This window comes from Salvia miltiorrhiza, chromosome 6 (assembly GCF_028751815.1).
Source record: "Salvia miltiorrhiza cultivar Shanhuang (shh) chromosome 6, IMPLAD_Smil_shh, whole genome shotgun sequence".
Lineage (NCBI taxonomy): Eukaryota > Viridiplantae > Streptophyta > Magnoliopsida > Lamiales > Lamiaceae > Salvia > Salvia miltiorrhiza.
The window spans coordinates 35,994,222-36,011,084 of NC_080392.1; the positions used below are offsets into that span (position 1 = coordinate 35,994,222).

At 39.6% G+C, this 16,863-nt stretch overlaps 1 protein-coding gene across 1 annotated transcript; it reads right to left on the reverse strand.

The window, feature by feature from the left end:
* Window positions 1-4,615: 4,615 nt before the first annotated feature.
* LOC130989309 (protein kinase STUNTED-like) lies at window positions 4,616-8,766 on the reverse strand. The gene is given in 11 exon segments (XM_057913268.1): window positions 4,616-5,136; window positions 5,228-5,374; window positions 5,532-5,765; window positions 5,868-6,040; window positions 6,119-6,367; window positions 6,457-6,583; window positions 6,585-7,129; window positions 7,235-7,350; window positions 7,441-7,559; window positions 7,740-7,813; window positions 7,929-8,766. Coding segments are annotated over 11 exon segments (2,187 nt in total). The 5' UTR covers window positions 8,080-8,766; the 3' UTR covers window positions 4,616-4,884.
* Between the last annotated feature and the right edge of the window lie 8,097 nt (window positions 8,767-16,863).

The window sequence follows — 16,863 nt, forward strand, 5'->3', positions numbered from 1 at the left end:
TCCATGGTTCATGGTTGTCTTCTTTTATTCGTTTTAATTTATTTTCGATATTATTTTTAGGATTAATTGATTGAATTTTTTTATCAAAGTCTGATTTTATACTCCTATAAATTTTAAAAATTAAAATATAATAATATTGATTTAATTTGATTTGTGACCCGTTATAATTTCAATTAAATTTATTGATGACATTACTATTGAACAGATTACCACGCAAGAACAACTATGTCACGCCAATTATTTTACGCATTGTGTCGTTAATAAATTTAATTGAAATTTTGATTAGTAACCAAATCAAATTCAGTTAATAATTTAAGTAATTATCACACCAAACATTAAAATTTATATCTAAAACTAAAATTTGATACTATAATTTCTAGGTAATTAACTCTTATTTTTTTTAATTGTGTACTAATTTACGTCTAACAAAGTGTACTAATTTAGTACGATCACTTAAAATATGATGGGGAAAAGTGGTGGTGCGTGCATAGATTCTCTAATCATTTTTCTAATGCTTTCTGAAATCGAATATTTGTGGGGAAATGGTGGGGGTATAGTGTTGGCCAGTGATTTATTTATAATTTCGATACGACGTTATGTTTTAATTATAACATCATCTTTTAATTTGTATCATTAATTCATTGTTAGTATATTTTTTTAGAAAACATATACAAATTGAAAAAAATGATATTGCACATTAAAACGTTTAAAAAGTGTCCGAAAAAAAATGCTAATATGTGTAAAAGTATGATTTTTATGTCAATCAACATGTACCCTATAATGCCTAAAAAATAAAAAACATGTATCCCTATCTATACAACGTCATTAGTTCAATAAACATTTTTTTTACTTTTATTGTCAAATCATCGTGATAATGTAATATTGATTAAAAAAGTGAACTAAATTATTTTATCCGTCCCAATTCAATAGGTCACAAGATTTGGGTACGAATATTAAGAAATTAATAGTTTATAATAAAATATGAGAGAAAAGTAACTTTTTGTGAGTATATATTTGTTTAAAAAATATGAGAGAGAAATAAAGAAGAGATAATTATGTGCGGAGATAATGACATTTGGTGTAAATAATGAATTATTTGAAGATATTTATTATAGGGGAAATAGCACCAAAATCCTTGTGGTTTCGCGAAATTCGATTGTAATTCGATTTATTATAGGGGAATTAGATTGGTTAGCACCAATAACCCTACTGTAATTAGATTGTAAAAGCTAAAACTTTGAAAGGTAAAAAACACCAACAGTCGCTTCATACTCATTCTCTGCCATCGCCGTCTGAGGAAGAAGAAATTTGTCTTCTGGCCGTTTTGAAGTGTTCCAACCGTCTTCATCAGCACCAGCGATGTCTAATCTGTAAGTGCTTACTGAAAGATGGTATTTTTGGTTTGATTTTTTGTTGTAGTTGATGGTAACTAATGTATTGCATGTAAGTGTAGTTAGAGTTATCTTTTGTAATGCATGTTGTCGATGTTTTGTTGCTGATTTATGGTTTATTGTTTTGCTTGTTACAGTGATGTATTTTCTTTGTTTGTGCGTCATGGGGGTCAGTTTGAACCAGTTAATGGGGTTGATATTTATGTTGGTGGTGTGGTTGATTGGAGGTCTCATCTTGATCCCGATTTATTTGGCTATTTTGATTTAACTGAAATCATAGAACAACTAGGCTACACAAAATGGGCAGATATATGGTGGAGACTAGAGGGAACTAATACCTATAAGACTATAAATTCAGATAGGCAGGTAATGGACTTTTGGGTACTTTAGAACCTAAGCAAAGAGTACTAACTGTATATGTTGAGAGTGGGGAGTTGGCAGATGATGGGGATGATATTGATTTAGGTAATGATAGGGACTTGGAGGTGGAAGTTCAGGGTACAGAGGGTAGAGATGATCAGGCAGAAGTGGAGGGAAGAGATGGGCAGGGGAGTTTAGAGGGAAGGGATGATCAGGGAGAAGATGAGGGAAGAGATTGGCAAGGGAATTTAGAGAGAAGGGATGATCAGGGAGAAGAGGATGGAAGAGATGGGCAGGGGAGTTTAGAGGGAATGGATGATCAGAGAGATGAAGATGTGAGTGAAGATGATAGTGACTATACCCCTTCTATAGAGGGTTCTGATGATGATGGTGTGTTTGATGATTTAGTAGATGATGAGTTAGTTTCAGATGATGAAGAATATGTCCAGTATAGAAGAAGGTTAGCAAATAGGCCCAATATTTTTTAAGTTGATTGATGATGAGGTAAGAACAGAACAAGACTTAGTAGGGAAAGTAGATGTAGAATCTGATTATGTTGTTGATTGCTTTCTAAGTTTTTTAGAAATTAGTTTATTTAATATAATGTTATGCATGCAGGGCAAGCCTGAAAGGCCAAAGACTAGAAATGTTGCTAATGATGGGAGTGCTACAAACACTGAAACAAGAACACAACCAAGGGAGCAGAGGGAAGTTCTCAAACAAGAGAAAGAGGGAGGGGAAGGGGAAGAGGAAGAGGTCGTGGCAGGGGGAGCAATATTGAGCCTGTGATAGTGGCGAAGGACAGGAATGTGGCAAAACAAGGTGTATGTTGCTATGTTGCAGGCTCTGGAAATATCTATTACAGGGTAAGATGCTATAAATTCTCCAATTAAACTCTATAATGATACTCAATCTAGATGTTAACTCTCTGTTGATTCCTCAATGAATCAGTCACCACAACAAAATGGACTGACTCATGTCAAGAGGGCTGGAGGTTCAACAAGCAAAGACAATTCATCTACTACACAAATTCCTCAAACTCAAGAGAGCACAGTTGGGCCAAATAATATGGGAAGCTATAAGGCTAGAATCTGTGGTTTTTTGTTGAAGGCTTGAATATTTTGTGTTTGGCAATGGTTTCTTTTTTGTAAAAACTATTTCAGTTAGTTTACTTTATGCTAGAACACTTTTGGAATGATTTTATCCTTGGTTGACATTTTGTTTGTAAAGACAGTTTCTGTTGAATGGAGTTGATTTTGTATAATTAGAAATCATTTGTATCACTTCTTGCATTCATAGATTTTAGTTTCAGCTGAATGGAGTTCAATTTCATAATTAGATATCAAGCAAGGAAAGATTTCAACAAAAGTGCAAATTTGCATTTCATTCCAATGCTAATAAGGATCCACAATCGCCCAAAACATACAACTAATTTCATACAATGGTGACACAATTTACCTTCATTTGAGTGCAATGAAAACAACAAAGAAAACTATAAACACAACAACCAATCTATACATGTGCTTCATCTTCAATGCCATTTGATTGAGCTCTGCTTGAAGTTCTTTCATCATGGTCCTTTAACTCAGATTCATCCTCTCCACCATACTGCTCAATTTCTGGTAATTTATTCCTCATTCGAAGCTTCAAGGTATTGAAGGCTTGCTTATAGTATGGAGACAACTCAGGATCAATCCAAATCCACAATCCACAATCATTCGACTACATGAACATTCCAAGACAATCATTCCACTATTTCCAAAGGACTAAAATAATAATTTGAAAATCGAAAACTTACCGAAGGTCGAGGACATGTATAAAATCGCCGCTCCAGGATTCCTATCAGTGTGTGATACATACATTGAAGCTGTGAGTCCATGGCCACATTTATTCGACCCTCATGGCTGAAGCTCCGACGAGATGATGAAGACGAAAACATGGATTGGGTATTTTTGGTGTCAAGAACCCTAATTTCAAAATGAATTTAAGTTTGCCATGACTTTTTGAATTTGATTTCATTAAATCTCCTAATTAGATATAAAACTACGTCGTTTTACGTGATCACTTAAACTATGTCGTTTGCTTCGTTGAAAATTTAATCTTACATGGATTTCTGACAGCCATGTCATCATAATTTTAAGGGCCGATCAAATTTAAGGGGAAAACGAGAATCAGAGCAAAGGTTATAAGGATTTAATCACTACCTTTTGAAGGTCAAGGGAAATATGCAAATTTCGCGAAACCACAAGGATTTTGGTGCTATTTTCCCTTTATTATATATTGATTTTTATTTTAGGAACTGACCTATTCAAATAGGACGTCCAAATAAGAAAAAATATGATCTATTGAATTGGAACAGAAAAAGAGTATCAAATTTCAATTTTGAACTAAACACGAAAAATCTTGAAATGATAATCTACATGACACACATGTACCTACTACTAGCATTTCAATTAAAAGTTTTATTTAGGAGAAAGAAGTTACTTTTCCAACCAAGTGATCGTTTTTAGATAGGGCATCTCACAATCTAAGGTCTAAGTGGGATCGTACGAGTAAATAGTATTTATTAACTAACTATCTTTGTATTCTATGAAGGCGACTACCAATAATGAATAGCGTGTATGGTTGCAATTATGTCAAAGTTTATTTAAAGAAAAATCATGATCAAGAGAAAATAAAATATTCAACTATCACATCATATCTACACTAAGTTTTTGTCTCTTCTTCTCTATATATAGCCCAAAGCCCAAACATATCAAATCAATGGCCCAATTTATGTTTAACCCGGCCCAAGCCCAAATAAATATAATAAGGGCCCATGCTAAAAAAGACTTATGAATTTAGTATTTTATCCATATAATACATGATAAAATGCACTTTTTATTATTGAAGCACAATCCTTTCCAACACCCAATAATTCAGGGCCCAAGAGTTCCTTTCTCCAACAAACTACCAAAAATAAACAAGAAATCTAGGAAAAAAGAAAAAAGAAAAAAAATAAATAATGTTGAGTCCATCTGCAAACCAAGCCCACCTCATTATTTTGGGTGCATGCCTCCTCATTTTCCCCTCCAAAATCTACAGCCAAAAAAAAGCAAAAAGAAAAAAAAAATGCCACAAATCTTGCAAAAAACTAATCCATACTTGATGATCTACTCCATCTCTTCTTCAAGTACTCTTCAACAGAGAGAGGGCTGCTCTGATCAATGCTGCTGAATGATGTTGAGTTCTCATTTACATCAAGAAATGCAAGGCATAGATGTGATTCTGCGCTTGAATCCGGATAAACTTCGTCGTCGTTTTCATCCTCATTTTCTTGATCATCATCACTACATTTTGGCCTAGCTCCAACCAGAAACTCATCACCTCTCAGTATGCTAAGTATCTGAACTCACAAACAAACGCTGCATATTAGTATAGGCCAAGAAAACGACGCTGATCTCATCAAGATCCGGCTCCAAATCCATCTTAGTTACCTGGTGCATTTTGGGGCGAAGGCGTGATGATTGAGTTAGGCATAGAGCTGCTGCTAGAGCCATCCTCTGCATCTGATCCTCATCGATGTTTTCCAAATTTTGATCCAGTATACTCCTCAAGTCCTTGCTCTCTAGCCTAGGTTTCGCCTAACACATAAACAAAGGTTCATTATTTCTTCAAATGGTCATCACAGAACTACAATGATAACATGATTTTGGTTCAAATGTTAGTTTTTTCAAATGATCATAACAAAAACTACAATAAAATTTGAGTGTTTTAGTTAATGAATTCAATGATTCTTACCCACATGATCAAGCTTTCTTGACTGTTGGTCGTCTTCGTCTCCAAACCAATAGGTTTCCTCCCAGAGAGCAGTTCTAGCAGAACTACTCCGAAAGCATACACGTCAATCTTGTCACTAACCTTGCCATACATGAAGTACTCGGGAGCTAGATACCCGAAGGTTCCAACTACATCGCTGTCCATCAGACAGGATGCCGTTGTGGGGCCCCAGATCGCCAGGCCAAAGTCGGATAACTGATGGAGGAAACAGAATCAGTAACCATGTATCGATGATTTTAAGACGAGGAGCTGCTTGCATTGTGACTATTAGGCCAGTTTTGAAGCTAATGAAACTACCTGTGGTTCTAATTCATCAGTTAGGAGAATATTCGAAGACTTGATGTCTCTGTGAATGACAGGCCTCAGGCATTCGTCGTGTAAGTGGTTTAAAGCTTCAGCGATCCCAATAGCTATCCGATATCTCGTTTCCCATGTCAGCAACACAGAGTTTTCCTTTTCCCTAATGCTACCTGCTTCAAGAATCAACTCAACATGAGGTGGTGATGCAGTGAGAGTTTGAGATAGAAATGTTTGTGAAAAATTCTCACCATGTAGATTCTCTTCAAGGTTTCCTCGTGGCATCAGATCATAAACGGAGATCAAGGCATCATCTTCCACGCAGATCCCAAGCAGAGGTGCGATTCTTGTGTGATTCAACGTGGTCATTATGTCCACCTCGTGGATGAAATCCTTCCACGCTTCCTTCGAAGACTCCATGATCTTCACAGCAACTTCTTTGCCTTGAGGGAGAACTCCCTTGAACACCGAGTTGCAGCCTCCTCTTCCGATAAGATTTCCTATCCCAATTCGAGTTAATTTAGTGGGATGATGATAAAAGAAGATCTCAATACAGCTAAACATAAAAAATATTGTTTGAGAGAGTTACCAGAGGAAAAACCAGAAGTGGACATCTTCAGAAAATCGAGGCTGAAAACTGTGCAGCCAACCTGATTTCTCATCAGTATGAGTTCCAAATCCTTAGGCAGCTCGAGCAGGCTGGCTTCCTTGCAAAAACCTAGTGATCTCAGCCACCTTGGGGCTCTCCCCTTGAAGAGAATCATCGGTGTTGCAGCTCATAGGCGAGCTAGACTGAGACGAGGCATCAGAGAGAGGCCGGCTTGGCAGGGTCATCACCCATTGGACAACCGACATCTTTCTTGCCTCCACTGCAAGTTGAGTCACCGAGCTAGATGTCTGAAGTAGAGGCCAACCGGGCCTCTGCTTGGTAAAATCTTCTGCAGGGAGAGAAATCGAGCTTAAGGAGCCTCGTTGGAGCCTTCCAATAGGGCTTACAGAATCATCTCTTGAGCTAACTGTCTCAAGTAGAGGCCAACCCGGCCTCTGCTCAGCAGGGAGAGAAAAAATCGAGCTTAGAGAGACGCGTTTAAGCCTCCCAATAGGGCTCATGGCATCATCTCTGGAGCTCATGTTCCCATCTCTTGCATCAAAGCTAAACCTGCTCATTTCTGATATCTCAGACTCTCCAAACTCGGAATAAGTGTCTCTAGTCGACAAGCTGTCATTCCCATATGCACTCGCCTTTGGGTCTAGACTCACACCTGCCAGCACACAAGCGCAAAACTAGTTAGCTATCTATGCAGGCTTATGATCTGAAAACACAAACTCATTTTCCTTTTTTCTTCTTTTCAGAAATAACGCCACACCTTCTAATGAAATTTTCGAGCACCTGCTGAAGGCAACCTTGCCATTGTGAATCGCCATAACCTCAATGGTGAGAGGCAGTTTCTTTGCACAATACTTAGCAATTGAAGCCCGTCCCCTAAAATACAGATGTTATCAGTGTTTCAAAAGCAATAAAAACCGACCTAACTTTCCATATAAAGAAACTGAAGGGCCACAATAGTCTTACCCCAACGCACTATTCCTCGTTATCCCCACAATAACTGTCGATGCTCCATGAGTTTTCGCCTCTCTCACCAGAGCTTTTCTGATCGAATTCCCTTTCATGACTTCAGCACTGAGAGAAACCTGAAATAGCCCACCACAACCAAACATGAAAAAGGAAACATGCAATAAAATTCCCACTAACTCAATACACTCTGCTATTCAGCACTATCATTACTACTACTACTATACTATACTACTTCAACAATCATGGTAAACACACATACTCACACACAAAAACAAAGTTAGAAAGGTGAAAATAACCTGCTTTTTGTTGCATAGACCTTCATAGTCTTCCAAGTAACCATCCAACAACACTTTCTCCTTCGGAATGTAACCTGCAGCCCAAGAATCTCAACTCATCACAAACTAAAACTCCAAAAAAAAAAAAAACAAAGATTTTCACATTGTGCTATTAGAGCTGAAGAAATTCAAATTTTAGCAACATGGCACCTGAATTCCTGCAAACATGAATCGCCACAACGGAGTCGCCTGGATCGGCTACTTTAACCACAGCCCAATCCAGCAACTCTTTAGCATAACCATCCAACCTTATCCCCACAATCACTTTCTTCCTCCCCAAATCCAACCTCTCAACTTTCATTTCTTCCCCAGCTCGAAAATCTCAATGCGATCAAAGCCTAAAACAACGCCCCATGTGCTGCTTCTACCGGCATTTATGCTAAGAGAATCGCGTGCTGCTGCAGAAATCTGATCAAAATCTATGCCAGAAACATTGAACACTTAAAACCCATGATTGAGTGCGAATTGCAGCTTCTGCCGCCGCAGCAAATATGAATTGCTTCTGAAGAAAAGGTGCCGAATTCCCAATTCCTTGAATTTTGGTTCACTTATATCACCATTTCTGATTTCAGATAAAACCAAATCACATAATCCCAAATCCCCTGCTTCCACCACATCATATAGTAACAATAACAGTAAAAATATGCATAATCAATATACTAATCAGCAAAAAATTGCACGTTGAATTTCCCCGAAGCAATAAGAATACGATGCGACAAAGGAGGCCTACCTAAATTTTTTGAATATTCCCTTCCATTCAAAGCCATCCAACATTTAAAATCAAGAAAATACCGCCACCGATGATCCTGAGCTGACCTACTCTCAGCTACCAAACAATATTTTAAATTTCAAAAGGGGCTGCTGAAATGGAGCCGTAAACAATCAATTTTACTGCAAGGGATTGGCTTTATCCGATTAATTCCTTTTTTACTAGGATTGAGAATGTACGGAAATGATGAGAGAGAAACAAAGGCTGCATGGAAGAATCGTCGGTGAGAGAGAGAAATTCCCGCTAAAATTAGACATTTTAATTTTAATTAAGGAGTAATAAAACGCCAGGCGTTAATTTTCGCACCATTTTTTGTTTTTTCTGTTATGGAACCGTTATGTTAAAAAAGAAAAGAAAAGGGAGGCAATAATTCGCGGGAAACCCACGATATCCGGTCATCGGATAACGACCGACAAAAGGGGCGGGGAACGCTCAACCGGCTATTGCGGGTTGACGGGTTGCTGCAACGGCACACTAACGGCGTCAGTGCAGAGGGGTGGAAAGACGGAATTGCCCTTCATTTAATTTGTGCAAAAATATTAAATACTGAAACAGTCCTCGCGGTCAACTTCGGGTGTTTTACGCTAGTTGGGCTGGGCCCCATATTTGATGACCACAAATAAAATCCAACACCCAATATTAAATGTCTTTTTATGAAACGTGGGCCCCGCCATTAAAAAAGATATAATACTATTTTATTACTACAAATTGAAAAAATAAAATAAAAAGAAAAATTATTCTCCTTCGTTCCACTTTGATAATCCGCTATTTATTTTTAGGATATTTCAAAATATAATTTAGTTTTAAATTAATTTTTTTTATTTGTTAAAATTACTGTATTTAATACTACTATTTGTGAAGATAATATATGAAATAATAAATAAAGACTAAATAGAATAGTTATATGTAGGAAAACGTGCAGTCTTTCAATGACCTCAAAGGTATGGGAAGCAATCTTTCAATGGCTCGGAGTTAGCATGGCGCAGCCATATGACGTGTCCTCGCACTTTCAGTTCTTTACTAGTTTGAGTGGCCGGAAAAGAAATAAGAAGCTTTTGATGGCTCTTTGGTGTTGTACTACTTGGCTTATTTGGAAAATGCGTAATGAGAGTAGATTTGAGAACAAAATATGGGAGAGTGCAAACTTGTTTGGAGAAATCAAAGCTAGAGTGTGGAGTTGGGGTAGAATTTTTGGTTTTGTTAATGATGGAGTTGGGATTCATAGGTGGATGTCGAATGAGGAAATCACCGATGATTTTGTAATCTTCTTGGTACTACTGGTGCCTTTTCGTTCTATAATATTTACTTTCCTTATCAAAAAAAAAAGGAAAACGTGCAGTCCCTACTCGATGTGTGTTTATTAGGTAAATTTTGTTTCTGTGCAATATAACCGGCATACCATAGAGAGAAGGTAAATTATAATTGAAAAATGAATTGTGATAAATTCGACGCGTGTTTATTTTTCTTTATTTTTTTGATTAATTAATAATTTATTAAACAAAAAAAATTTATAAATCAGGTCACAATGAACTCGATTTCAATACCTTTGCTCTTGAAGTATGTTTAAATTTATAGATCATCAAATGCTATATGAAACTATAAATATATTGTTTTGTGTAAGTATAAATTACCATATGAGTGTTTTTTTCTTCATTTTTTCTTTCTTTTCCTTTGCTAAAGAGAAACTTACATATAGTCTTTAGCATTTCCAGTTCGTTTTTTTTTTAATGAGATCTTAAACTTTGATTATATCAATTCATATTCAGTGATCTTTGAGTCATAAGTTTTATAAGCCTACCCACTCCACTAACTAGCTATCTTGGCTTTTTTTTCGTCCAAAATTCGATGGTGCCGAATGAATTATTTTAGAAAGTTTTTTTTGTATGACTAGATATGGTTTGACATTTTTATAATCTAGGTAGGATAATAAAAAATCTTGTGGTAGATAATACTTTATGATCTTTAAGATTCCCACTGATTTTACTTAAAAATAATTCTTGCTAATAAAGTTGAGTTCATGTGATAGCTAATATCAATAATAGTTTCCACTTTCTTTTTTGGGCCGTCTCAATAGTAATGTCTCATTCCCTTTGACAATATACATTTTTCTCTATATTTAATATTTAAATAATTTTTTATCAAACAATTTTATCTACTTTTTACACACTTTTTAATTTCTGTGACTAAAAGTAATGGGACACTACTAATGGGACAGAGTGAGTATTACTTTATATTTTTAAAATGAATGTACTAGAATTTTTTTTATATTTTTGATGGAATAGAAATAAACTATTTTAAGGCCAACATCGAGATCTTTTAGACTATTCGAAGCGCATTTAAATGGCAAGTTTTTTATAAGATTTTAAATCATATGGAATTCGTGATAGAGATATTCTACCACACAAATAAAGGATGAGATATATATTTTTTTTAATTACAAAAGGTATCTACTCCCTCCGTCCCTAAATAACTTTTTTTTTCTGGGACGTCCCCAAAATATTTTTCTATTTCTTTGTTTTCATTTTTGGACAACTACCCCACCACTAATAATATTTATTTATTCTTACTTTTCACTTTTTACCACTCTCAATACTAATTACTCCCTCCGTCCCACTAAAAGTGGCCACATTTCCATTTTGATTTGTCCCACTAAAAGTGGTCACTTTCCTAAAATGGAAATATTTAGTATTTAATTAAGTCTAATTAATCAATTTAATTAAATTTCTAATTAAACTTAAACCCTCATTAACTTAACAAACACACACACAAAACACACACATTCATCTTCTCTCTCTCTACTTCAACGTGGCACAGCAAACTCCCCCCCCCCCCACACAGCCCCTCCCCCGCCCTTCTCTCTTCTTCTCCGGCGAGAAGCAGACGACACCAATGCCGGCGTCGGTCGCCGCCCCCGACCTCCCTCTCCCTGGCCTCTGCTCTCTCTCCCTCGCCTGTCGGTCGCCGCCCCCGACCTCCCTCTCCCTAGCCTCTGCTCTCCCCCCTCTGCTCTCCCTCTTGCCACCGTCGCTTCTCGCCCTTCCGGCCGACGCCGCTTCTCGCCCCTTTGGCCGCCGCTGCCTCTCGCCCCTTTGGCCAATGCCGCTTCTCGCCCCTTTCTTCTCACCGCGCGATTTTGGGGGCTAGGGCTGCGATCGAAGTCAATTGCAGAAATTCCAGGCACGGCGCCGCCGCCTCCTTCGGTACACCGGCAATTCTTGCCGCGACCCTTTCGACTTTCCGCCCTATTGAGGCCTGGGTCCGCGATTTGGGGGTGGGTGAAGGAGTATCAATTGGTTTGTCTCTTTCATTGAAAATCGAAGCCTTCTTTCAGTTTTTGGCTGAAAATCGAAGCCTGGTTTTGATAAGCACCAAAGCTCGACTGCTGTTGGTTCACCTGTGAAGGTGAGGGGTGACCGGCGACGACAGTTGCCGGCGTCGTTGCAAAGTTGGCGGGGATTAAAATTTGAATTAAGTATGACAAAAAAGTCAAATTGTAGGGGCTACACTAAATAAACACTAACTATACATTTCTTAATCTCCGTGCCGAAAAGAATGTGGCCGGAAATAATGGGACGGAGGGAGTATAACATTTTTTCACAACTTTAAATAATAATTATTAACACTTTTTCTCCACTATCAATACACTTTATAACTTTTCCTTAAAACTCGTGCCGTCCCCAAAGAGGAAGCTATTTCAGGGACGGAGGGAGTATTATTTAATTAAAGGGATAATAGTCGCTAAATCCTATAACTATTTTCATTTTCGCGTTTTGCATCATTTTCAGAAATTCTGCCTCAGTATATCACAACTAATTAAGGAGTCGCGATTTGCATTATTGAAGATGACTTGGCAGCCGGACTAATCTACGTGGCATAGAATTCTGAAAGGCAAAACGACGTCATTTTGCCTTACGTTTATTTAATTTTATTAATATTTAAACGTCGTCGTTTTGTTCTTCTTAGAATTAACAACCCTAATCGTATAACTAGGGCTTATTTTGGATTGAATCTCATAATTTTCGAGCTAAAATTAGGATTCATAAGATTGGATGAAATGGCGAATTCATCGTCCTCCTCGCAATCCAGATGAAATGGCGAATTCCTTTGGATTCGGGACATCGGAGGTGGTTGTTGCCCGTTCTGATGAGAGAGCGAGGGAGATAGAGGCGGTGGAGGGCGGCTGGGCGGCGGTGACAGTGAGCCTGGGTGCTGATGCTGTTGTCGCCGGATGTGAGTGAGCGGCGATTCTCGCCGTGAATCGAGGGTGAAGCGGCGGCAGCCGTGGCCGTTGTCGTATGATAGGAAAGGGAGAGGATTTCAGAGAGATTTTGGGCTGAGATTAAGGGGGGAAGGGTTTCTAAAATTTGGAAAAATTAGGGTGGAGGGTCTGAGAAGAAATAGAAACGGAGAAAGGGGCGGCGCCGGGCTGAGGAAGTAACGGTGACGGCCGCCAGCGCTGGCTGTGCAGCGGGGTCGTGGCTGTGTAGCGCGGCGGATAATGGAGACAGAGAGAGAGGGAGCCGAGCGAGATGGAGAAATAGGGGGCAGAAGGCGCCGCAGAGTGGCTGCCAATGGCAGCCCTCGCTGGAGATGGGGCGGTGAAGCAAGGGGAAGAGAGGGAGAGAGGGTTTCTGTGAGATCGAGAGTGAGAGAGGAGATAGAGAGGGTGAGACACGTCAACTAAAAAAAATTAACAACTAATTGCCATGTAGCTTGTCAGCAAATAAAATGCCACGTAGATTAATTTATGTTGCTGGAAAACTTCGCCGGATGCAAATCGCGACTCCTTAATTAGTTGTGATATACTGAGGTAGAATTTCTGAAAACGATGCAAAACACAAAAACGAAAATAGTTATAGGATTTAGCGGCTATTAACCCTTAATTAAATAAGCAACCCGCAGGCAGGCGGGGGACCTCTGCACCACACTAAAGTGAAAAATTAATTGCACGTATGCAGAGCCACTACTCACACAAAAGTGGGAAGACTATCCACACAAAAGTTGAAAAACTACACCGCTCGCGGACATAATTGAACCCAAAACCTCTCACAAAGGAGAATTTTTAAGTGTCTCAGCTTTGCTACTTGAGCCAGGCCTCATCGGCAGGATAAGATCTCTTCTTATTATTTTTATGTTATTGTAGTGGGAAAAATCCGTCAACTTGGCTCAAGCCCAATTAACCTTCCAAGCTGGACCAATGAGCTAAACAGCCCGATCAGTCCAGCCCGACAAACCTCGGACCAACTTGGATCATTCACAGGTTAGCCCAATTACTTAAGAAAACTTGTCGCCTAGCCCAATAAGTGAAATTATACTTATCACAGGATCAACCTGGACCGACCCAGGATGATTATCCACTTTAGGTCCAAATTATCTAAACAGTCGGGCTGCATTCGGCCTAAGCCCACCAAGCTAGTTTGCCAGTTTGGCACAATCCTAAAAAAGCCCAACTAGTCAAACGGACTGGTCCGTCTAACCCGAAAAGCTATAAATCGACTTAAATCCACACCCAAGCTGGATATATTGCATGCAACCCAAGGGTTATAGCCGATCTGGATTGACGAAGTTATAAGACCTAGCCGTCAAAACCCTAGAAAACGTCTCCCAGTCGTCAAACCCTAAAAAGACGTCTCCCACCAAGCTGACGCAGTTAGAGGGAAATCTTCATGATCCCGTCCAAATCGCAACAACCGGAGGGATGAGGGTTTTGACGGGGCCAGGCTGTAAAAACCCTAGCGACTGGATGTCTCCTATATAAACATCCAGACTAGATCATAAGGACACGAAATCCTACTTGCTCTCTACTCCTTGAACTCTCTCTCTACTCTGCCGCTAGGCTGATTTCTCTTCCAAATCGGAATTAGCCAGCTTGGCTTACTGCCGCTTCCCATATTCCATTATCACAACTTACTGTCACCGTTTCCACCCTCCGACGCCGCCTATAGCCTGGAATAACAGCTCACTCCAGCCTGCCTTTCTCTCTTATTTCAATTTGCTTATCATTCTACTTCGCTATTCCGTTACTGACTTGAGCGTCGGAGGCTCTACGGTCGACTCCCCCTCCCGGTGCTCAACCTAGGGCTCTTACATGTTCTTGTGTTGGCAGGTTGCTAGTGCCCAATCTATCCGGACGTGCAGACGTCAACTTCAATTGTAGATTTTAGCCTCTACAGTTATATCTTATATTTTATGACTCTTTGTGCATATGATACGTATTAATAAAGTAAATTGTAAAATATATGATTAATTGTAAAACAATGTAAGAACCTTCATTGCAATTTTTATATGATCTTTGAAAATTGTAATATTGTCACCACCTCTTAATTTGTTGTAAAATTAATATCTCTATTTTCTCGATCACCAAAAAAATGATATACTCCCTCCGTCCCGGCCAAGATGCTACATTTGCTTTTCGGCACGGGATTTAAGGAGTTGTAGATTAATGTTTTAAGTGTATAATAATAAAGTGATAAAGTAGGAGATAGAAAATAATAAAGAAAGTAAGAAAGAGAATGTAATAAAGTGATAAAGTAGGAGAGAGAATGTAATAAATAAATACTCCCTCCGTCCCAATAATGAAGTCCCCTTTCTTTTGGGCACGTGTATTTAGGAGAGTTAAAGTAGATGTAAAAACAGTAGGGACCACATAATTAGTGTTTTAATTAATATTATTTTATTTCTTAATTAACACCCACACACATACACTCAATCGCTAAATCGCTGAGGAGAGAGTCGCCTCCTCCGGCAACTTCGCCGCCAGCCTCCCTCTGAAATCCGGCAGCCGCAACGATTACAAGGCCAACCACCACCGCACGCCCAAAGCCGCCAATCGCCTCCCCCTTTCTCCTAACCTTCATCTCTCTAAATCACACTGAAACTCTAGATCTCTAAATCTGCCCCTCAAGCTTCGATTTCCGGCGTCCGCACTGACGCTCCTCAAGCTTCGATTCACCTCTCTCCCCAAGCTTCGATTCACGCTCCTCAAGCTTCGATTCACGCTCCTCCGCCCCTCAAGCTTCGATTCACCTCTCTCCCCCGACTGACGCTCACACATCAACACCAACTGTACAAGCCAACACAACAACACCTCTCTCCGCGAACCATCGCTGCTGTGCTCGATTTCCGACGAGGCAGCAAGAGCTCCACCTTCGTCGCTCCATCTGGAATTCGCCGCCGCCGCTGCTGAGGGGACGGCGAGTCGCCGCCCTTATTCCTGCTGAGAGGCGGTGGAGGCAGTGGAGAGAATAAATTGGAGGCGACGGCGCCTTGCCGTCGCCAGGAGAGGGCAGAGCCTTGGTCGCCGGAAAATGGGCGGTGAGGCAGGGGAGGAAGAGGGCGGAGGGAAATCTAGGGTTTGCAGTGGTGGCGTTGGAGGTGGTGCAAGAGGATGGCGGCAGAAGCGCGAGGCGGTGGAAAGTGGAGGCGGTGGAAAGTGGAAGGTGGTGGAGGCGGTGGAAGGTGGAGGTGGTGAAAGAGGAAGAGGAGAGAGGGGGGAAATGATAGACGATTTGAGAGAGAAGAGAGAAGTGAGGAGAGAGAGAGGCAGGTGGGGTTGGTTTGTGAGAGGAGAGAGAGAAACATAATTAAATCTATTAATTATATCCTAATTAATGCTAAAAAGGGAAAGAGGACTTGAATATTGGGACGGCCCAAAAAAGAATACGGGACTTGAATATTGGGACAGAGGGAGTACTTAATTAGTGTTAATTAAGTGTTTAAAATTCCTTATTTTTGCCAAATATAGAAATGTAGCATCTTCGTTTGGACGGCCCAAAAAGGAATATGTAGCATCTTGGGCGGGACGGAGGGAGTATTAAGCTTACGTTTAACCAAATAAATTGCAATTGCACTTTAGCGATATTGATTCCGATAAGACATGTAATGTCAACTTAATAGCATAAAATTTTTTATAATGTCAATCTTAAAATAAACATTCCGCGGGTGGTACAACACCTGAAGCAGCTGCTCAGTCTCTCGTCGTCGTCGTTTGTACCTAAAACGAAGTAGGTGAATCGTGACGATTTCGATAAATCTAAGGAATCTGAGTCAACCGAGATGGAGGTCGGGAAAGAAGAATGATTGGGTTTGAGGTGGGATTAAATAGAGATGAAGATCAGTATCAGGGGTGAAATCTTGTAGATTTTTCAGAAAAAGTCGGTGGTGGTTGTAGCTTGAGCTTTGGAGATTTACAAAGGGAGAAGGAAAAACCGTGTGTGTGTGATTTGTGTGTGCTGCTCTCGTCGGGGAGGGTTGTGGAGGCACGATTTGGTGAGGGAGAAGGTGCTTGTGTGCGGCTGGTTTCAAGGGGGAGGAGGG